Source organism: Cervus canadensis, chromosome 29 (assembly GCF_019320065.1).
Source record: "Cervus canadensis isolate Bull #8, Minnesota chromosome 29, ASM1932006v1, whole genome shotgun sequence".
Lineage (NCBI taxonomy): Eukaryota > Metazoa > Chordata > Mammalia > Artiodactyla > Cervidae > Cervus > Cervus canadensis.
The window spans coordinates 16,243,850-16,267,700 of NC_057414.1; the positions used below are offsets into that span (position 1 = coordinate 16,243,850).

The 23,851-nt window shown below is 44.3% G+C and overlaps 1 protein-coding gene and 1 long non-coding RNA gene across 10 annotated transcripts in view; one reads left to right on the forward strand and one right to left on the reverse strand.

Annotated features, from left to right (window-relative positions):
- Nucleotides 1-1,519: 1,519 nt before the first annotated feature.
- LOC122431363 lies at nt 1,520-15,946 on the reverse strand. Of its 2 annotated transcripts, none has more exons than XR_006266488.1 (4): nt 15,821-15,946; nt 10,375-10,525; nt 7,655-7,766; nt 1,520-2,009 (listed from the first exon to the last, which is right to left on the reverse strand). It is a non-coding gene; the product is annotated as an uncharacterized LOC122431363 (long non-coding RNA). The 2 variants fall into 2 exon arrangements; XR_006266489.1 differs by having other exon boundaries at nt 7,638-7,766.
- Nucleotides 14,409-23,851, forward strand: part of GAB2 (GRB2 associated binding protein 2) — a 177,851-nt gene continuing 168,408 nt past the window's right edge. For all 8 annotated transcript variants that reach the window (XM_043452645.1, XM_043452646.1, XM_043452649.1 and 5 more), the window contains exon 1: nt 14,409-14,669. In XM_043452645.1, coding sequence (XP_043308580.1) covers nt 14,589-14,669 — 81 coding nt within the window. In that variant the 5' untranslated portion in view covers nt 14,409-14,588. The remainder of the gene's footprint in view (nt 14,670-23,851) is intronic.

Below are 23,851 nucleotides of genomic sequence, written 5' to 3' on the forward strand. Positions count from 1 at the left end.
GCTTCAGCATCAATCCTTCCAGTGAATGTTCAGGGCTGATTTCCTTTAGGATGGACTCGTTGGATTTTGTTGCAGTCCAAGGGACTCTCAAGAGTCTTCTCCAACACCACAGTTCAAAAGCATCAATTCTTCAGCACTCAGCTTTCTTTATATTCCAACTCTCACATCATACATGACTACTGGAAAAACCACAGCTTTGACTTGACAGACCTTTGTTGGTAAAGTAATGTCTCTGCTTTTTAATATGCTGTCGAGGTTGGTTATAACTTTTCTTCCAAGGAGCATGTGTCTTTTAATTTCATGGCTACAGTCACCATCTGCAGTGATTTTACTGTTCATAATTGTTATTAGTAATACGGCTATCATGTGGGCATTGTTCTACAGTTTACTATATTTTTTTTTAACATATCCACAATAGATTATGGACCTCATTCCTTTGTAGCTTACTGTCCCAGAAATTTGTTTGGTTAGATTAGCTTGTTTGTTAATGGAGATTGGTTATTAGGAATTCCTAATAATCCTGGAGAGTAAGACTACAAATAAAGCTCACCACTCTCAGCCCCCAGAGAAACTGAAAGCACAGAACTTTTTATAGTCATCAGCGAATCTTGCATCTTAAGGCCCAGTGCAGAGCACACTAGCCTCTGATTTCCTTGTTCTGTACAGGAAAAAGAAATTTAAGAATGTGATGGAAAATGATGCTTGAGCCCAAATATATTCTAGTAAAGAGAAACATGGAAAATGGAATATAGAGCCCCAGACCCAGCAGTATACTTCAGCTTACAATGTGTTTTCCCTGTTTAATGAGTCTGTGTTTGTATTTTTCCTACCTTTCTCTTAGGATCATCTTAGACTATACATAGGAAGACAGATGAAAGAGCTTTGATAGGAATTATTAATATACTCCCCAGAGTGACCAGCCTTTGATATTTCAAGATGATATTCTGAGAATAGAAACTTGGTGGGCCCTTGAAGCAAAGTTTTGGTTTTTTTTTTCCATGCTATAAATACATATATATACAGTGAGAACTGTATTTCACAGAACCTGGTTTTTGTCACGTGCAGAATGTTCTCTGCACACTGGCTCAACAACAACTGCAGGTTTGCTGTTTTCCAGTGATCCCAGATTTGAAAAATCTCTTAGTATATCCCTTCCCCTGTATATAATATATAAATTACTCCCCTCTGTGTTTTTCCAAGTTTCTAATAATTTACCCATTGAACCATCAGTGAGTAAGAACTGTCTATCTTAAGAGATGACTTTTTAAAAATTTTTATTTATGCATGCATTTTTGGTTGTGCTGGATCTTCATTGCTGTTCAGGCTTTCCTCTAGCCGCAGTGAGTGGGGGCTATTCCCTAGCTGCGGTGTGCGGGCTTCTCATTGCAGCAGCTTCCCTTTTGCACAACACAGGCTCTAGGGCATGCAGGCCTCAGTAGTTGTGGCACGTGGGCTCAGTAGTTGTGGCTTCCTGGGCCCTAGAGCACATGTTCAGCAGTTGTGGCGCGTGGGCTTTGTTGCTCCGAGGCCTGGGGGATCTTCCCAGATCAAGTATTGAACCCCGATCTTCTGCATTGGCAGGCGGATTCTTTACCACTGAGCCAACAGGGAAACCCAAGAGAGAGCTTTTTTTTTAATCCTTGGAGAAATCTTGATTGTAACCTGATAGTAACAGAACCTGCTTCTCCATGGCATGCAAATATAATAAATGAGAAACCACCTCACACTTCCTTCTCCTCAGCCATCTCTTCTCCATAATAGACTCTGTAACTGCTCGGTTGGGACAGTCTGTCCTTCCCGGAAGGGCTGCACCCCACTAGGGTGTTCACCAGGCAGTGTATCCTGAAAGCAGGTCTTTCTCTTGGTCGAGGAATGCTTCCCTGCGCCGTCCACTCAGCTGCTACCCAAGCACCCTGTGACACCAGTCGCAACGTTAGAAGGGCTTGACATCTCCAGTGCCTCCTTCCTGTCATCTTATAGCCCATAGTGGTTGTTCTTCCTCCTGTTATCTGTCATATGGAAAAAGCTCAGTTAATAGTGTCACAATGTTTGGGACAGTCCTAGCCCCCTTTATTTGGGGATTGCAGAAATGGACTTGGGTCATCTGTTAATTTGCTATTGAATCTTTCACTGAAGATTTCCACCACTATTACATTTATTTTATTTATTTATTTATTTGTTTGTTTGTTTGCATTTCCCTAACAGGCAGGAACTGGAGAAGGCAATGGCACCCCACTCCAACACTCTTGCCTGGAAAATCCCATTGACAGAGGAACCTGGTAGGCTGCAGTCCATGGGGTCACGAAGAGTCAGACACGACTGAGCGACCTCACTTTCACTTTTCACTTTCATGCGTTGGAGAAGGAAATGGCAACCCACTCCAGTGTTCTTGCCTGGAGAATCCCAGGGACGGCGGAGCCTGGTGGACTAACGTCTATGGGGTCGCACGGAGTCGGACACAGCTGAAGCGACTCAGCAGCAGCAGCAGCAGCAACAGGCAGGAACTGATTCCTTATACAGTTAGGGTACAGCTGGCCAGTGATCTCTTTAAATGTAATTTCCATCTTCTACATCCTCCATTACAGGTTTCTGCATCAGGAAACTCTGGGGTCAGATTCCTGCCAGAAAATGTGCTAGATGTTTGGTGTCCTGGAAGGGGTATTAGAGGTAGAGGGAGAAGACTGTGGTTTGTGTCTGACATACTGCATACTAGCTGTGGAATCTTGAGCAGGTTATTTTATCTCTGAGTTTGTGTATGCATCTGCAAAATGAGGATAATATTTAGCTTACAGTGTTTTGAGAAACAAAACTATGTGAAAGGGTTTCATAAATTGAAAACACTATACAAAGGTAAAGTCTTCAAAGGGAATCCCTTTCAAAACTCAAAAAAAATCTGTATGAACAAAGATAATTATTGCATGTTGAATGAAATATTTTATAGCCATAGAAATTATAAGAGAAGATGTGTTGAAAAAAAATTTTAACTGTACTTTGTAATTGCAACAGTGTAAAAGCTATGTCCATGGACTACAAGTGTATGGGGGAAAATGGAATCAGCTGTTTCAGGATGTGGGATGGAGTGACTTTTCTCTAAAAACGTCTTTGGTGTATGCAGTTCAGTTCAGTAGACTCACTGTGCTGGGTGTGGTGCTCCATTCTGTGGATACAGAGATAAATAGGAGGTGCTCCCATGACTCAGGGACTCCCCTTTCGTATAATCTTTGCCAAAGCTGATTATGTGTAAGAATCACCTGGGAAGCTTATTAAAAATTCAGATTATCCTGGTACCACCCTGGAAAGTCTGTTTTACCCTAAAAGGTCTAGGAAGGAGCAGCCCACAATTTGCATTCTTTTAACAGTCACCCTGAATAATTCTAATTGTTGTTCACTCAGTCATGTCTGACTCTTTGTGACCCCATGGACTGCAGCATGCCAAGCTTCCCTGTCCTTCTCTATCTCCCTGAGTTTGCTCAAACTTATGTCCATTGAGTTGGTGATGCCATCCAACCATCTCATCCTCTGTCACACCCTCTTCTGCCCTCAGTCTTTCCCAGCATTAGGGTCTTTTCCAGTGAGTTGGCTCTTGGCATCTGGTGGCCAAAGTATTGGAACTTCAGCGTCAGTCTTTCCAATGAATATTCACGTTGATTTCCTTTAGGATGGACTGGTTGGATCTCCTTGCAGTCCAAGGGGCTCTCCGAGAGTCTTCTCCAGCACCACAATTTGAAAGCATCAGTTCTTAGTTCCTCAGCTTTCTTTATAGTCCAACTCTCACATCTGTACCTGACTACTGGAAAAACCGTAGCTTTGACTCTATGGACCTTTGTCAGCAAATTGAAATTTCTGCTTCTTAATATGCTGTCTAAGCTTGTCACGGCTTTTCTTCCAAGGAGCAAGCGTCTTTAATTTCGTGGCTGCAGTTAACTGTCCACAGTGATTTTGGAGCGCAAGAAAATAAAGTCTGTCACTGTTCCCATTTTCTTCCCCATCTATTTGCCATGAAGTGCTGGGACCAGATGCCATGATCTTAGTTTTTTTTTAAATGTTGAGTTTTCAACCAGCTTTTTCACTCTCCTCTTTCACCTTCATCAAGAGGGTGTGATCCACACAGTCAAAGGCTTTAGTGTAGTCAGTGAAGCAGAAATGGATGTTTTCTGCAATTCCCTTGCCTTTTCTATTATCCAACGGATGTTGGCAATTTGATCTCTGGTTCCTCTGCCTTTGCTAGTCCAGCTGGAAGTTGGTTCACATACTGTTGAAGCCTGGCTTGAAGGATTTTGCTGGCTTGCTAGCATGTGAAATGAGTGCAATTGTGGGTAGTTTGAACATTCTTTGGCATTGCCCATCCTGGAATTGGAATGGAAACTGACCTTTCCCAGTCCTGTGGCCACTGCTGAGTTTTCCAAATTTGCTGGCATAATGAGTGCAGTACTTTAACAGCTCAGCTGGAATCCCATCACCTCCACTAGCTTTGTTCATAGTGATGGTTCCTCAGGGCCACTTGACTTCGCACTCCCAAGATGTCTGGCTCTAGGTGAGTGATCACACCATCGTGGTTATCTGGGTCATGAAGATCTTTTTTGTGTAGTTCTTCTGTGTATTCTTGCCACCTCTTAATATTCTTGCTTCCTCAGACAACTGTTTTGCCTTGTTGCATTTCTTGGGGATGGTTTTGGTCACTGCCTCCTATACAACATTAGGAGCCTCCATCCATATAGTTCTTCAGACACTCTATCAGCTCTAATCCCTTGATCTACTTCCACTGTATAATCGTAAGGGATTTGATTTATGATTTAGGTTATATCTGAATGGCCTAGTGGTTTTCCCTACTTCTTCAATTTAAGTTTGAGACTGGAGTACGTTGTCATATCCTTGTCCAGGGGATCTTCCCAACCCAGGGATTGAACCCACGTCTCCTACATAGGCAGGCAGATTCTTTACCACTGAGCTACCTCTTGCATCTCCTGCATTGGCAGGTGGATTCTTTACTACTGAGCCACCTGTGAAACCCGGATGATTCTAACATAGATGGTTTAATATCACACCATTAGTGTGAAATCTTCAGTGAGGTCTTAATGTTTTTACAGTAAAAAGTAATAATTACACAGATCTGCTCACTGAAGAATTTGACTGTTCTGTCTGGACCTTTGAGCTGGCTTCTGTGCCTCTCTGTCAAGGACTGGACAGCCAGCCCACAGAATGATGTGGCCCTGGAACCCGTGCGGCCCAGACCCTGCGCACCTCTTGACCTCTCTCTCTCCCTCTCTTCCTTTCTCTTCCACTACCTCTCCCGTGTTTTTCTCTGTGATGTGTTTCTCTCCCACTCTGATTCCTCCTTTGCCTGTAATAAAGCGACATCCAGGTGCTTCCCCTTCCTTTATCCACCCCTACCCCCAACCAGACATGTCAACTTTATTGAAAAAAACCCAACTCACTAACTTGTGCTGGAAGGCTCTTGTATCAGGTTAATGTTTCTCAGAAAGTGTAGGAGTGGGCTGTTCATGGATCAACAAGCATAAAAATACATATGGAAACTTTCGGGTGTTTATTTTGACTGTCATTTCACTCTTGATTAACTTTTTTCTCATGGGTTGGCACCTCAACAGAGTCCTGTTCTGCCTGTCGAGCTGGAGTGTGCCCTGCACCCTGGCTGAGCGCGGCCTGTCTCCACACGCCTGTGATCGGGCCTGGGTGGCTTTCTCAGCTACACACCTGTCGCCTCTTAGTCACCCAGATTCAAGATATTAACAACTCTAACCACACTCTCCGAGGCCATGGGGTTTTATTTCAAGAGTGGTGACACTCCAAAATGCAGCTCGGATTGCTACACTTTCATACGTTTGTTAGTATTTGTAGTACTTGCATATCAGGATACCAGGGGTTGGCCAGTGGCTTCCAGACTCCCTCCCTCCATTACGCTCCCTCAGGACCATATGCAAGTTCCAGTCGTCCTACGCTGTCATTTTTCTTCTCTGTCAGAACATGAGCTTCGTGAGAGGAGAGGGCATTTATCTTTGTCTAGTGCCTTGGGGAGTATCTGGAACATAGTGAGTACTCATTAAATAACCCCTGAATGAATTAGGTGTCCCGTCAAAAAAGGGAAGTGTGTCCATCAGACAAAAGGGAAATATTCCTTAAAATATAACTCCCAAACTGGTTTTCTCCCCTAAATGTCTGTAAAATCTTTCATAAATTGAACTTTTAAACTAGGCTTTTCAGCCTTGCCTGGACATAGAACAAAAACTCAGGAATGAGAAGTAACTGTGAGTTCAACTTGTAATTTGTTGCTGAAATCTGTTACTGAATGTGAATTCCAAGGGTGTCTCTCCAGCACTGCTTCCAGAGTCCAGTGACTTGGTAGGCTTCTCAGGAGCCTCCCCACGCGGTTCATCATTTCATAGCCAGCACCTTGCCAAAAGCCTGGTATCTAGCAGGTGCCCGGTGAACATTTGCTGAATGAATGTATTTGATTGATGGAAGGAATTCAGAAGCAAGTCCTAAGATGAACTACTTGGAGTCACTCGTATTTTCAGTTAGTGGTTTTCTCCACCTTGCTCTCTAAATCTAGACAAGTGTCTTGTCTAAAAATTGAAGGAGCTACTGCTTACATCATTAATTGAACAAACGTTAATTGTGCCTCTCTGTGAGGCACCAGAAGACAGGTAAAACCTAAGCCCTTTATGCTTGTTCCCTTATAGCAGCTGACCATTTCTCATGCTCTAACATTGCTCACAGGCCGCTGGTAGACACCCGCTTACCTGCTTCTCTCCCCAGAAATACCTTGAACTTCTTAACAAGACCTTGATCTTACCTCAGTATTCCTATGCTGAACTTGTCATACATAGTTGGTTCTCAGAAAATCTTTATTGAGAATTGAATAACAAGCAAGTATGTAAAACCCCTAAGTTTTATATATACCTATATATATGAATATAAACATATTTTGTATTTGAATGGAAATATATGCCTTCCTAAGTATTTTCTGAGTTTCAGATGATAAATACTGGATATGTTCTGAAAGAAACAAGACTGGTGTTTGTGTCTCTATTAAACACCTCTCAAGGTATCTAGTTAGTTATTGAACCCATCTTTCACCCGAGAATCCCCCCACCCTTGCTAGCCGGGTGGCCCACCAATGTTGGGGGGACATGAGCTTCCCATGCTGATAGGGCTAGGGGTGGATACCTGACCCCAAGCGGACCAGTCTCTTTCCCTCTAAGGAGACTGGGGGTGAGAGAGCCTGGACTGGTTGCTTGAACCAGGAGCACATAACTTAGGAGCCATAAGACAAACATGTACCATAAGAGACAAAGGAAGCACTTTGCAGGGATAAAGAACTACAGGCAAAATACTCAGAAATGAAAACCCATATGGCCTGTGAGAGACACACAGACACATACAAACTGGCTGCCTCGCTCTTCTACATTTAGTCCTTGGTTGCTGTTCGTCCTGAGGCCACAGTCAACTTTTTCTTGGGTTCCATGAGATATACCTTTTCTTTCTTTTTTTTTTTTTTTTTACCAGTTAATTCCCTGTAGGGGCATAAGCAAACTTAAAATGGGTATCTGCTTTTACAACTAAAACAAGACACTAGTACACTAATAGAAAAAAAATCTTGTTATTCTTTGTCTCATTACCTTTTTATCACACTTACATATTATTTCAGAATATTTGTTGGTCAGGAAATTATTTAGATGAGGAATTCCTGATAAATAACGTGCAGTAGGAGGGTGATGGCTTCTTTGCTTTTCAAGTTTCTTGATCCCCTAAATCACAAAAACAGAAATGAATGGAGACTTATTTACAGAGGGGATTGGATACATATGAGATCTTTTTTGAACTACAAAATTGAATTAAAGAGGTTTTGAAGAACCAACACATTTGGCAGCTTCCCAAGACATCTATTTTTGAAGATTCTGCTTTCCAGAACTGTTGAAGAATGGCTTTTGTCACGGGCCTTAGCTGTGTTTCAAACTAGCCAAAACTGAAAAGTGGGAAGAGACTAAATAAAGCATGTGTGTGCCTAGAGCAGCTCAGACCCTGCTTTTGGGCTGGCATAAACACTGACAGCCAGATCCCTCAAAGTAAGATAAAGCCTTTGTTCTGCAGAAATGGTTCCAAATATGAAGTTATAATGATGTCTGCCAACATGTTCTCACCACTCTAGGAAAAGAAAACAACAACAACAAATAAGTTTCCAGCTCTTTTCTCAGTGGACCCTCTGGACCTTGGAGAAGCTTGCACGTAATTTGACTGCAGCTACTTTCTTTTTTAGTTAATTGTGTTACATGTGCCTCATAACTTCTAATCCCAGCGGGGCTGTCATTTAGAAGGGGGCTTGGGGGAAGGCTGTTTTAATTCTGGCTTTTGTTTCAGCCACTAAATGTAATGCCACATGATTGTTGACCCAACAGTAATCCAGTTAAAAAACAGTCTTCAGAGTTACTGCATCATCAAAATTAACCCTGATTACATCAAATTATGTTGAAACAGACCACAGCTGTTTGCCCTGTTGAAGCAACTGCTCAAGAGCTCATCCAGAAGATACATCTGGGTGTCAGGAAAATACATTTTGGGTTTTATTTTTGCTTCTCAACGTAAATGGAGGAGGGAAACTCTCTGTTCTGCCCAGAGTGCTTGGTGGGAGCTGAAAACCTTGTGATTCTCCAGATTCAAAAATCTTCTTAATTCCAGAAATGAAAAAAAAAAAAAAAACCTGAGATTTTCCGTTTCAGTTTTCTATAGGAAGGATGTAAGAAGGAAATCCAAATCTGTTGAGTATTACTCTTATCAGCAAAAAGAAGTGGAACTGACTAGACAGGACAGCGGGATTTTCTGTGGAAGGCTGTATGTACTGGTGTTCTGGGCTGGCTCATGCCAGCCTGTGAGAAGGGATTGTTAAACTATGGAAAATTTTGCAAGCTGATTGCTAAAGAATACACTGAAATTAAATTATCATTAAAAGTGGAAAATAACAGGTATTGGAGAAGATGTGGACAGCTTGGAATCCTCACACACTGCTGCTTGAAATGTAAAATGGTGTAACCACCGTGGGAAACAATAAAGAGTTCTGTAAAAAGTTAAACACAGGGTCACAGTGTGACTTAGCAGTTTAACTCCTAGCTGTATAGTGAAGAGTGTGAAAACAGATTCACACAAAAACTTGTACATGAATGTTCACAGCAATATTACTCATAACAGTCCAAAAGTAGAAACAACTAAAATGTGTATTAACTGATGAGTGTGTATAAGTAAAACATGGTACTTGGCTATAGTGGAATATTATTCAGCCATAAAGAGGAATAAAGAAAAACTGATATGTCACAACATGAATGAACCTTGAAAACGTTATACAAAGTACAAAGTCAGGCACAAAAGGCCATGTGGTATATGAGTCCGATTATAGGAAATATTCAGAATTGGCAAATCCATAGAGACAGAAAGTAAGTTAGTGGTTGCCAGCAAATGCTGTTGGGAAAATGAGAGGTGACTGCTAATAGACATGGAGTTTCTTTGGGGGTGATGAAAATGTTTTAAAGTTAGATAGCAGTGATGGCAGCACAACTGGAGAATATACTAAAAACCAACAAATAGTACAGGTTAAAAGCATGATACTTCTGGTATGTGAATGATACCTTAATTTAAAAACTAACCAGAATTCATCAGTTACTAATTATTTTGATACATTTTACTATTTGCTCTTGGCATTATGTCTATTGTATCTTTTTGATGGAAATACTAAAAGTGTATTACTGTGCATCTTTTAACTCTATTTGAAGACATGAAGTTGATAGCTTGAAATCATTAATAGTTGGGGAGAAAATTGTGGGGAGGTTCTTATTTGCCTCACAAAAATTGTCACATACTACAAATCAAGGCTACTACCGACACTACCAAAGAGCCAGGTTTTAAACTTTTACCAGCCCATCACTGGCTGTCCAACAGTCATCTTGGATAACTGGTGAAATTAGTTAGACAATCTCCTGCGGCACTTAGATCCCCAGCAAAACAAAGACTAACAAATCTGCACGGCAGCTCTGCCTGCACTTGGCGCAGAAGAAAGGCATTTCTGGTCCACTGTGCTGTGAAGCCCAGCTTGAGTCAGGGAACGTGATCCCTGCGGCCCCTGCTAGTAGTGTGTGTGGGTACAAGTGACAGCGCCCTGCTGCATTGTCTGCACAAAGCCAGACACCAGATAACCCACAGAAGATTTTAATTCTCAGTCCCAGACGGGAGGTTGTCTGGGGAATCTCTACAGCAGATTTGGAAACCAAGGGTTAACAAGTGAAACTTCACAGAATTACCTCCAGTTGCTCAGCTCCCCCTCCCCCCATCAGGCCAGTCCCTCCGAGTTTCAGCGCTTCAGCTGCTTACAGGTGCCCTCTCAGATACTGGTGTGGATGATCCAGAGTTCTGGATGCCCCAAGGGTCCACAACCTCACTTGTCGTCCTTTAAGGGTTGGTTCCTTCATTCTCAAACGTTTACTGAACATCTATTTTGTGCCTGGCACCATGCTTGGAGGTTCTGGGGATACAAAAAAAAAAAAAAAAAAAAATGAGGAAAACGCAGTCCAGCCTTCGGGGAACTCACAGTTCTTTGACAAGTAAACAGGAACTTGTACAGTGTGATAACCCAGTTCATACAGGTGCAGTGTGACCCTTAAGAATGAACAACTGTTTTGGGGGTTGGATACATGAATTTTAGGGAACGGGGTCTTGAGATAATCTGTTCAAGGCCTAATTCAAGGTAGAAGGACTCTGAAGGAGGTAAGGGGTCATCCTGCAAAGTAGGGTTTGGAGTTCTAAGGCACTTTCCCAGGGACCTTGACAGCCTTTGTTCTTCCAAGAATATGGTACCTGATTTTGCAGCCTGATCTGGGTGGGGGGGGTGTGATGTCACCACCATGGCAGCAGAGATGTCCCAGGAACCTAACTGCCCTAAAACAATTAGCACAGGTTCTTATTCTTTACAAAGGAGAAATTGGGGAACGACTTGCTCGAACTTTTCTCTTTCAAGAAAGCTTACTTCCAGAATGTCTCCCATTGGGTGTAACCAGGAGGAAACCCGGTTAGGTCTTCAACCACACTCCAAGCTCACTTCCAGATCTCAGTCCCACCCAAATGCTGAAAGGTGATTTGAGTAGGTCAGATTATTGTGTCGGAGGGAAGCAAGTGGGCTCAAAGCACCTGGGTGTTAAAGAGGCTCCCACCTCAACATGCCTGAGAAACAAGTGTCCTGAAAGTCACCAGCTGAGGTGGCCCAGCTGGTCATACTGACCTTGACAAGCAGCAAGCAGAAATTAACCTGTCAACTAAACTGGAAGGGAGAAAAGGCAGAAGGGTTAGGACACAAACATCTATTCCCACCCCCAGTCCGATCACTGACGTCAGGCTTGGCGTGGGCGGTATTAATCACCCGGTCTGGTGTGCAGTTGAGGACATTTCTTCCAGCCCGCTCCTGGGAGCGTTCCACCAGCCATGCACCTGCCACCGGCCACAAAGCCTCAACTCCCAGACAGGCACGGATGCAGGCTGTCGCTGACGACACTCAAAAAGTCAGAGTGCGCCCTTTAGAACTCAGGCTCTGTGGGGGGAGGGGCGGGAGCAAAAAGTGGTGCTCTGGCTTCCTCCCAGGTGTGTGTTTCTCTAATCTCTGCAGTGCCCCTCCAGAGAAACCCTCCTCATAAGACGGGCCATTTCCTGGGGATTTAATGAATACAGAATTAACGGCGCTCCTTGCAGCGGGCCATTAATTCCCCCAGGAAATACCTGTGGTCTTTAATCAAAATTGCCTAAATTATAGACTAGAAATGCACGTCCTCTCTGGGGAAGGGGGTACTGTCGTCCCAACTGGTTCCAATAGATGGCGCCGATCTTCATCTAAATAAATCATTCCGATAATTTGTTTTCTATTCCTCCCCAGTGAAAACCAAGGAGCATTTAAAAAACAACAACAAAGGCAAGGAATGGAGAGGACTTAGCAAAGGCCCAGACAGGAACGTCCTGTGCGAAGGCTGTTTCTAGGCCGGGCTCCTACCTCAGGCCCAGAAGACTGAGCTACATGGGGGTGCAGCCAGGGACCTCAGCAGCAGTCCCTCCACCGGTGAGCAGCCCTAGCTAAGTACCGGCAACTGAGTAATGAAAAGGTTGGGGAGGTGGGGGAGCACCAAGAAGAGCCCCTTCATCTAACTTTTGGGGAAGGAGGGATATGTTCAGAGAAGACTTCTGAAGCTGATACTCTGTTGTATTTCAAGGCCCTCCTGTCAGTGGCCTCAAAATGTTTCCACATGAAATTGTAAATAAAATATGGGCGGATGGCATCTTTAAACAAAATAAGACCCTCAAGAGTTTCTGGCCAAGTGTAGCCCAACTCCCAACTAATGGTTGCTGAACAGTCTCCCAGTCTGTCTTGAATCCTATAACTATAAAAAGATACGTAACAGAAGACTACTCTTCTAAGGAAAGATAAGGCCTCCTGTGTGTATGCCTGACTTGCATCACAAACCTCAGCTGCAAACTAGGCATGCAGATTTCTCAGACTCTGCAGTCCCTGAGACTTGGCACCATGACTCAGATGTGAATGAAGTCAGAGGATTGCTTTATTTTGGTCAGGAGTCACCGCCTCCTGACTGATTTGACAGGCTCTGAGTATTTTGATATTTGTGTCACGGGTTTTATAGAAGGTACTTAAAGCCAGAGGTTAAAATGGCCATCATTCTGGTGGTAGCCTTACATGTGTCTTAAATATCCCTCCGTTGAAAGGCTAAAAGGCCCTGGTCCCCGAGATAGCCTGACTGTCTTGGTTTTACATACAATCCAGCAGCACACCGGATAGTGAAGAAAATCAGTGAAAATTGGGTCCAGGGTTGCTGATCGCTAAACCTTCCCAGGTGCTTAGAAGAGCTAAGCATAGAGTATAGAATTAGCTTTTACAAACTGAAATGGTTGAGTTTTCCGCAACCCAGCAAAGATCTGTAAAATCAGAAGTATGTCCAACAGCTTGCAAGAGCTAGCTTTGCTGCACAGAGATAGGGAAATGAGCAAAGTAGCCTTAGTCTGATGTCTTCAGGGAGTGCAAGATGCCACCGGTTCCACTCCGGTGCCTGCACAGTTCCCTATTGATGTAACGGGTTACTATCCACTCTTCAAAAAAATCGGGTCGGGGGGTGGAGAGCCTAACCTTTTAACGCTGCTTGTAAAGGTACTTTGTGAGTTGAAAAGAGCCTTTAACCAAAGGTTTCCAGTTTTGCTGAGTTTTTTTTTTACCCCTTATTACCTCCCCACAAAATGCTGGATCCTTCAGGTATGTGCTTCAGCGTTCTCCATCTCAGTTAAGCCTTTCCACAACGCAGTAAGAGGCATCTGCATCAAATGAGTCCCAGAGAATTCTCCTAACCTTTGTCAATAAGTTGGAGCGCTGAAGAATTTTGACCCCAGTTTCTTACTCTATACCATCTTGCCTTCCAATTCACTATGAAATAGTATTTTTGACCCATTTTTGCCTCCTTGATTCTACAGATCATAAGAATTTTCTTCTATTGAATTGCTTTTCCCAGAGGCAGTGTGGGAGCCAGCGGAACTTTATTTTCTGATAATAGTGTGTTAGTCGCTCAGTCGTATCCGACTCTTTGCAAACCCATGGACTGTAGCCCGCCAGGCTCCTCTGTCCGTGAAATTCTCCAGGCAAGAATACTGGAGTGGGGTTGCCAGTTCCTGCTCCATTCTGATAATAAGAGGACCCTAAATTAATGCGGACATGAAAGCAATTCTCCACTTTAAATAGATGAGCAGTACCACTCCCAACCCCGACCCATCCCTAGAATGAGAAACTTGACTGCACTGCCAGGGCTTTGGGCCCCTAGGCTATCTGGGAAATGGGAATAACACACCCCACTCAATTTGGAGATTTGTAATGAAGATCCTATAAGCAAGGAACGTACGCCCAGCCCAGCACGTAGTAATCTGTTGTTTTTTTTTTTTTCTTCTCCCACCAAGGGGGTGAGAGAGTTAATGAAACTCTTGGAAAGCGGATCACTCATTTCAGCCAGAACCTGACCCACTGAAACCTTAAACGCAGGGAGAATGGACAGGACAGGGGAGCAGCCCTCGGGCCCCTGGCTGACGACTCTCTGCGAAAGGTCGCTTCACCATCGAGGGCGCGCAGTTCCTGCCCATCACCCCACGCCCACCAAGGGCGCGGCCGCCTGCCCCGCTGACAGCCGGAGGCTTCGGAAAAAAGACCCCGGGGGACGCGGCCAGCCGCGGGCGCCCCCGAGAGCCTTGGGCCCAGGGCGCGAGGCGGTGTCCGCCTCTCCGCAGGCGGCCCGCCCGGGGGCGCGGCGGGCTGTGGGCGTGGCGAGCGCGCGCCGCCCTTCCTGCCGGGGCGCCCCCGCCGCGGCCGGGCCGGGAGAACGCGCGGGCGCGCGCGAGGCAGCCGGGCCGCGCCGCCTCGTCCTCGCCCTCGCCCCGCGGCCGCCGGCCGCCCCAGCCCCTCCCCTTCGCCGCGAGCCGCGCACCGCCGGCCGGCTGAGCCAGCGGCCCGCGCCCTCGTCCGCCGACCCCGCGGCGGGCTCCGGGCGGCCGGCAGCATGAGCGGCGGCGGCGGCGGCGACGTGGTGTGCACCGGCTGGCTGAGGAAATCGCCCCCCGAGAAGAAGTTGAGGCGCTATGTGAGTGCGGGTCGGGGCGAGGGGCGCCCCGCGGCCTGCCGACGGGCCGGGCGCCCGGGAGGGTCCGCGGGCGCGCGGGCGGGGGCGCCGGGAGCGGGCGGCGCGCCCCGCGACCCGGGGCTGCAGCACACCTGTCAGGTGCGCCGCCGAGGGGCGGGGCGGGCGGCCGGCCAGGTGAGGCTGCGGAGCCTCCCGGCCAGCCTCCCGTAAACTAAACCCAGCATTGAAGTTTGTATTGATTGTTTTCGGAGACCGAAAAGAGTTGATTGCCGAGGCCGGGGGGTCCGTACTGACCCCGAGCGGCTCCAGCCTGCGGGGCTCGGGGAGTGGGCGGGAAAGGGGGGGCGTAGGCCGTGGGGCCGCGCGGCCGGGCCCCCCACAAAGAGCGGCGCGCCTCCCACCCTTTCCCCCCGCGCTTTCCCTGCCTGCCCCTCCCGGTGGCCGCCTGCTTCCTTCCAGTCCACAGCCGCTGCATCACGGGCAGCGTCAGCAGCATGTGCAGCCCTTGTATTAAGTGACTCATTTGTTTGTCCCCCTTCTTTGCCTTTATGCTGTATGTCTCTCACAGGCATCCCCCCACCCCACGACGGTGACACCGCAGTTTGGTCTGCCACGACTGGCCCGGCTTTTGTGTTGTGCAGCCCTTTGGCGTCTGGGGTCAGGAGAAATCAAGGGTCTCAGTTGCCAGGTGGTGCTAACCGACAGTGTTTACCGAAATTACCGGGACAGCCGCTCCCTTTTAAGTGAGAGGCTCCGTATCCTGGGCAGGGTCGTGCAGCCTGGTTTGAGCAGTGAGCGGTCTGGTCCCACCCCCTCCGCCCCCACCAGAAGATGCCCAGCTTGGTGGGGTCAAAGTACAAGATGGTGCCGCTGACTGAGATTTGGCTGAAATCAGCCCTGGGTTATTCGACTGAGTTTGGAAATAGAAGCAAGGTCGCTAAAAGATGTCCGGGTCTCCCATCCTCTCCTCTCCCCTTGCTGTGAAATGCCCTTGTTAAACGGCCTGTCCGTGCTGGACTCTGGGATCGTTCCCACAGCATGGAAGCGAGCCGTTGCCTTCCAGCTGCACGGCATCAAGGGAGCTCTGAACAGACCCTGCCCGCTGTCAGCTGCGCCCCTGGCTGTCCGCAGGGGGAGAGGCGAAAGCTTACCAGAGTTTCCTGTCTTGGCTCCCCAGATCAGAACCAAGGGACTTCTGGCCTCTGGATTGAGGAAGTGACATTCTGTTTTTCAAAGGAAGTGTTGTTGGGGAGTGCAAGTGAGTGTGTATGTAAATGAAATCAGGCTCTTATTTAGATCATCTGCTGGGGGGAATAAAAGAGGATTTAGCACATGACTTTCAAAAGTGGACACTGATTTTAAATATAGTAGGGATGAGACAATAAAGTGTTCATCTCAGTTTTAAAGCTCATTTTCAGAGATGTCCATGTAGCCAAAGAACTGTAACTGTGAAGAAAAGCTTTTCTCCCCTTGAGGGCCATATCAGTTCATTAGCAAAGGTGCATTTTTATGTTAGGTAAGAAGAGTAAGTTGCTATTAATCTTTTCACAAGTATAAAACAAAAAAATATCTTTGGCCCCAAGACCTTCAGAAGACTATCAATCAAAGTGTAATACCTTACCTTACCAGCTAGTGGAATAAAGTATCCAGTAAAAATGAGACTTAATTGTCAAGTTAGAACACTGCCCTAAACAACTTTGAAACTTTGTTTTTGAAACAGTTTGCAATTTGACACTTTATCTACGTTGACTGGTAACTACTTCAGCTCTCTCACCCAGACTCTCCTTGTGATCCATTTCTTGGGTATTTTTGTTTCCAAGCAACTTTAGCTCAAAATAACAGGGTTCAGAGGCTTTGGGGTCAAGCACCTTTTCCCCTCATTTGAAGTACTTGACAGCCTCAAGTCACAAGATGACTTCAGCCTTTTCCTTATCTCCCTCATACTCGAGACCATAAGGCCAAACTGGTAACAGGTTTTCTTAGGCTAGCGTGTGATGTGTTCCATTGGTATGACTGGAAGTCTCCCCTGCTGTGGATATTCACTTGTCTTAGTTGAAGCTGAGCTGGTTTGTGTAACCCTAAACTCCTGGGGAACAGTTTTCCTTTGCATCTTCTTTTCTTTGGGGGTTTTGAGAATTTTTGTTTTAAGTTAGAACTCTGCCAGCTCCCTCTGTCCATGAGAGGCCCAGGTTCACTAGAACCAAAGTAGGAAATTTTCTAGCCCCATAACTAAACACACACCTCCAAACTGTTGCTTATTCTGTTATAAATGTTAGCCATGTGATATTATATAGATTGAGAAATCTTTATTATAAGAATGTGTTAGGAATCTGAAACAAAGCAAAAAGAAGTTTATGAAACAGATTACACCATTTAAAATTATTTTTTAATCTACTTTTTATTTAATTTGGATTGGTGGTAGGTATAGGAGTTTAAAAAAAAAATCAACTTGAAGCTATGGAACATGTATGTTAGTTACCAAGATTAACTTTAGGGATTCCTTCATTAATGCCTTGTCTAAGTTATCAATTGTAAGAAAGTGTAAAGGGTCTGTTCATTATTTGCTGTGTGCCCTCGAGGAATTACCAAAAAAGTGACCTCTGGGAAATGGTGAGTATTGCCTCTGGGGTGACACAGTATGGTTGCAGTGAGAGGCTGGCGGAAGGAACTGCGCTCCCATCATTCCAGTCTACATGTGTCTGTGTGTGCATGACCGTGTGAACACACACATATGCATGGATGTAAAGTTGAAACCATATCTTTTTGAGGAAAAAAAAAACATGTTGACACATACTGCCCGGTTATTTTCTGTTTTCACTGGGTTAAAAGATTAAGGGAAAAGATAGGCAGCAGCACTGCCCCCTAGTGGCTAGCTCGGAGAAAATTGTGTATTGATTCTAAAGAACAACTGAGTTAAGAAAACTCTTGTTTGTTCAGTAAGCTCATTTATTAAAAGATCTGTGTCCCAGAAACTGGATTAGATTCTGGGAATAGAAGTTAACCCATCCCTTCAGTCTTAGCGGACAACCTTGCCTTCCCCTTCACAAAGAAAACCGAAGCTTTTAAGGAGTGCCTGTCTTCACATACTGTAGCCGCATTTCCAAATTTACCTCTACCATCCCATACCCACCACATCCTTAACCTGTGATTTCTTCTCCTTGTTAATATTTCAAGAGTTTTATATAAGTGGATTCACACAGTATAACTGTGGAGGGTTGGTTTTTTCCTTCAGCATAATTCACTGGAGATTCATCCACATTGTTGCACATGTCACTAGTTAGTCTTTTTCATTGCTGAGTAATATTCTTTTCATTCTTTTTCGTTGCTGAGTAATATTCCACGGCGTGGATGTAGAACAGTTCATTTGTTTAACCACTCACCATTGGTTACAGTCTCTAACGGCCAGTGTTGTTGAATATCTTTTCATAGGTTTATTTGCCACCTGTATATACTCTTTGGTCAAATGTCTCTCTTCAACTCTTTTGTCTGTTATCTATTTGGATTCTTTGTTTTTTACTGTAGAGTTAAAAAAAATTTTTTTACATATATTTAAAACTATTAATTTATTTACTTTTGGCTGCGCTGAGTCTGTTGCTGCACGAGCCTTTCTCTGGTTGCAGCAGCAGGGGCTGCTCTTCATTGAGCTCGTGGCCTCTCGTTGTGGTGGCTTCCCCTGCTGCAGAGCGCGGGCTCCAGAGCATGCGGCCTTCAGTAGTTGTGGCTCAGTTGTCCTGAGGCTTGTGGGGTCAAACCTGTGTCTCCTGAATTGGCAAGTGGGTTCTTTACCACTGAGGCACTGGGGAAGCTCTACTGTTGAGTTTTGGGAGTTCTGTATATGCCCAAGCTATCAGTTCTTGTCAGTACATGGTTTGCAAATATTTTCTCCCACTCTGAAGCTTGTCTTTTCATCTACCAAACAGGGCGAAGAGGAGAAGTTTTTGACTTGGATGAAGCCCTTTTTACCAATTTTTCTTTTTATGGGTTGTATTATTTTGGTCAAATACGAGAACTCTGCCTAGCCCTGTTGCAGAGATTTTCTCTGTGTTTTTCCTTCCAAATATTTTTATTTTATATTTTTCACTTAAGTCCATGATCTAAGTTAATTGTGATCTAAAATGTGAGACCTAGATTGAGATTTTTATTTTATTCATTATTTTTATTAATATTAATAGTATCATCATTACTTGGGAGTGAATGCTTGATTGCTCCAGCACTATTTGTGGACAAGACTGTACTGCCAGGCTCCTCTGTCCATGGGATTTTCTGGCAAGAATAGGTAGCAAGTTGCCATTTCCTTCTCCATTTGTCATAAAGTAGTTGGGTATATTTGTGTTGGTCTGTTTCTGGGTTCTCTGCACTGATCAGTGGTTCCCATGTGTCTATTCTTCTGCAGTACCGCATACTGTTGATAACTCTAGCTTTTTGATAAGTCTTGAAATCTGGTACACTGATTCCTCCACTTTATTCTTGATCAGAGTGTTCTTAAATTTTTCTAAAATTTGAAAGGTCATCACATCATTAGAAAGCTTGAACAATATTGAAGTATAAATAAAAATTACCTGTAATCCCATTGACCTTGAATTTTTCTTTAAACTTGTCTTCTCAACAGAGAATGTGAATGTAGCAAATATAGTTTAGTTCAATAATTTATCAAGCAGCTATTACATGCCAAGCACTCAAATCCTGGGATTACAAAGAAGAAAAAGAAAGGCCTCCTGGAGAGATGCCCATAACTACGAGTAAGCCGAGAGAGGAAAGCTTTCCAGCCAGAGAGACCACTGACAGTGGAGGCCAGGTGGCAGGGACCTGCATGTTGTGTGTCCAGGGACACTAAAAACAGTTTAGTGTTGCTGGACCATCAGCAGGATGATGAAAGTGGAGGGCCATGAGACTGGAGAGGTAGGCGAGAGAGAACATGTGGACGGGGAAGTAAAAATGGTCAGCAGTTCAGGAAAATGAACTCACAGTCAGGAATCATTAGGGAAATGCTAATCAAAACCATAATGAACTATTCCTTCACCCCTGTTAGAATCAGTTCAGTTCAGTCGCTCAATCGTGTCCGACTCCAATAGCTGTTCCTCAAAAAGACCAGAGATGACAAGTATTGGCAAGAATACTTGCCAATGTAGAGTAAGGGGAACCCTTGTTTTAGTGTTGGTGGGAATGCAAATTGTCACAGCCACTATGGAAAACAGTATGGAGCGGGCTGCCCTCGTAGCTCAGTCGCTAAAGAATCCGGCTGCAATGCAAGAATCCACCTGCAATGCAGGAGACCTGGGTTCAATCCCTGGGTCCTGAAGATCTCCTGGAGAAGGAAATGGCAACCCACTCCAGGATTCTTGCCTGGAAAATCCCATGGACAGAGGAGCCTGGCAGGGTGGGCTACAGTCCACGGGGTCATGAGAGTCAGACAGGACTTAGCGACTAAACCACCACCACCACACTAAAAACAGAACTGTCATATGATCCAGCAGTTCCACTTCTGAGCATGTATTCAAAGGAAGTGAAAATAGGATATTGAAGCAATATGTATACCACAATGGTGATTGCAGCATTATTCACAATAGCCAAGATATGAAAACAATCTAAGTGTGCATCAGTAGATGAATGGATAAAGAAGATGTGACCACACACAAACACACATACAATACAGTGATATTCAGCCCTGAGAGGGAACGAAATCCTACTATTTGCAGCAACATGAATAGACCTTGAGGGCATTATACTGAATGAAATAAGTCAGAGAAAGACTAATACTGTATGATCTCACTTATGTATGGCATATAAAAAAGCCAGACTTAAAGAAATAGTAGAATGCTGGCTACCAGAGACCAGGGGGTGGGGAAATGAAAGAGATGTTAATCAAAGGGTACAGACTTCAAATCAGAAGATGAATAATTTCTAGAGATCTGATGTGCAGCATTATAATTTTAGTTCATTGTACACTTGAAAATTTCTAGGAGAGTGTATGTTAAAGGTTCTTGCCACAGAAAAGAATGTGATGTAAATGAAGGTGTTAGCTAATGCTACAGTGGTAATCATATTGCAGCATGTGTGAAAAGTGAACTTGCTCAGTCATGTCTGACTTTTTGAGACCCCGTGGACTGTACCCTACCAGGCTACTCTGTCCATGGGATTTTCGAGGGAGGAATACTGGAGGGGGTTGCCATTTCCTTCTCTAGGAGATCTTCCTGACCCAGGAATTGTACCTGGGGCTCCCACATTGTAGGCAGATGCGTTACCATCTGAGCCACCAGGGAAGCCCGCACATGAATCGTATCAAATTGTATCAGCATGTGATACGTATGCAGCATATCAAATCAGCATGTTGTATACCTTAAGCTTAGCACAGTATTATGTGTCAATTATGTCTCAGAGCTGAGGGGAAGAAAAGAACAGGGGAGAAGGGAGGTCTGCAGAAACTAAGGTGAATTCAGGATTTGCTTTTAGACCATCCTAGGCAGCCACAGCTGTATTCCAATATATTAGTATTTAAACAAAAGCTCTTTCTAGCCCCAGTTCCTAGGAGAGAGAACCATGTGGAAATTCCTTTTAACAGTTTTGTGTTCTGTGGTCCTAATCACTGGATTGATTCTTTGTGGTCACAGCATCAGAGAGACTGCTCCATTCCAGGGCCAGTCTCCTGAGCTTCTTGTCACCAGCATTGGATCAGAATTCCTCATTTGGAAGCAACCCATATGTCTATCAACAGATAAAGTGTGGATATACATATAGTGGAATGTTATTCATCCTTGAAAAGGAAATTTTTACACAAGGCCATGATGCAATATGGATGAACCTCGATGACATTATGCTAAGTAAAATAAGCCAATCCCAGAAGGACAAATTGTGTAATTCCACTCATATGAAGTACCCAGAGGAGTCAAATTCATAGAGGCTTGCCAGGAACTAGGAGGAGGGAAGAATGGGGAGCTGTTGTTTAATGAGTACAGAGTTTCAGTTCTACAAGATGAAAAGTTCTTGAAAGGGATGTTGATGATGTTAGCACAACAGTGTGAATATTTAATGTCACTGAACTGTACACTTTAACGTGGCTAAGATGGTAAATTTTATGCTCTTTGTATTTTTCCACATGTTAAAAAACTCCTCATTTGTTAGTCCTTGGCGCTGCTAGTATTTCTAATCCAAGAGAAAAAAAACAGGATGGAATCTCCACAGCCTTGAATAATAATGGAATGTTCTTCTAGGGATCTAAGGACCAGAGGGAGTAAAGTTGTACAAATCAGGAAGGCACGCCTGCTGCTTTGCTTAATGAAACAGCTTTGATGTTGCTGTCTACTCTAGCTGGCCTTTCTCTAACTGGAAGGGAATAATGGATTATGGTAACCTCAAGTTTATGAGAAATGCTGAGAGAGTATAGTTTCCTGAGCAGGCTAATTGCCTGCATCCAAACTAACATTGACACTTGTTTATAGAGTGTATTTTGTATCTTTTACCATCCAAAGGGGATAAATCAGTACTAAACCCTGCCTTCAAGGAATTTACAGGCTACAGATACCAGAAATATACATGTGAAACAGAGCAATGTCCTTATATGGAGTTGTGTGGTCCAGACAACAGGTTTCTTGGAGGTGAGTGCTCTTAGCCTGGAAAAAGATTGAAGAACTTCCTGGAATAGAAAGTGGGGATGTGAGTTGAACTCAAAAGATTTGGACCTAGAAAGGAAACTAGGTAGTAGGTAGTAGGCAGTGTACATGGCATTTGAGAGGCAGTGGAAATCCATCCAGACTGGAGGAGTCTATAGCAGAAATCAAAAAGAGGATTGAGAAGTAAGTGGAAAGCTGAGAATAGTCTATAAAAGTAGTCTTTAGGTGGTAGGATGACATTTATTAATGAAGAACATCACTCTAACTCAGTAAGTTTTTGCCTGTCAGATAGCCACTCCTTCAGTGTGAAATGTCAGTGGTGTGTTGACATTGTTTATCTTCAGACCTCTGTCTTAGCATTTCAAGGGACTCTGAGTCCTTGAGCAAATGAGATGATGTTCTGAGTCTACTTCCTTGTTTGTAAAAATTGGCAAAATATGTCTTACCTCTCTGGGTTTGAGAATTTACTGAATAACATGTGGGGAAAAAAAAAACTTAGCATAATGTCTAGGCTAGAGTGGGTCTTTAATATTGAGGGATGTGGCAGTAAGGTCTGATGTTTGTTTATATTTCTTAACCATTCCATAGGCATTTAGGACATGAGCATGGTTGTCTTCACATCCCTTTCAAGTTTGAGTTAGGCCTGAAGTTTACAATGTCAGAATGTAAGTGGAATTCCCAAGCTAGATATTACATCCAGTTGTAAGGAGTTATTTTTTTTTTCCCAAAAGGAACATCCCAAGGGTCACCTGATCTCAAGGAAGGGAAGTGAAACCACATGGGGTTTTGTCTGAAGCTATAACCTTGTGGGATAAGGGATATAAAAATTAATGTGTGATTCTGGAACCCATATTTGAGGATGACTTAAAATGCAAAAACTTCCAAGTGAGTGGTCACCCTTTAAAGCTCTGATGTCTCCTACCTCCCAGGCCCCTCCAAAGTGAGCCCTCTTTTTGGCTTGTTTCTGTGGCACTTTTTTTCACTTCTAGTTTGGACTCTCAGGCTGGGCTTTTGTCTGTCTCCCTTTCCGAGATTATGTACCTTTACAGTATGGTGTAAGCAACCAGCTATGAGCAAGGCACATTCAAAGTCACTGTCATTTTTGCTTTACAACTGCCCTCCCACCCGCCGACCCCCACCCCCAGGTTATGTTTGCTTCTCTTTACCTACCAGTTGTCAAAATATTGGATGTAATAACTTTTAAAGTGATTAATTAAGGTGTTTTGGAGTGGCATTATGAGCTGACATATTTATGCACATTTGATATATTTAAACCGGTTCTGGTTGTTGTCCTTACTCATGTCCAGCTTGCACTATCTTTAGCTGGTGGGAGCCTGTTCAAGTTGGTTTCTGGATCCTTTTGACCTCACCTGACTAGCATTTGATAGTTTCTTTGTTATCTGATAACGACAAGATGTTCCAGGCCTATCTTGTACATTTCTGGTCCAGACTTGGAATTAGCTGTTTCCTGTAAGAATTCTTTTAGTAAAAATGGTATCTAGAAACCCTCATGGGCTTGAAGGGGCGCTTATTACTTTTGTGTTGGTCACACACACAGTTCCAGATACTATCAAG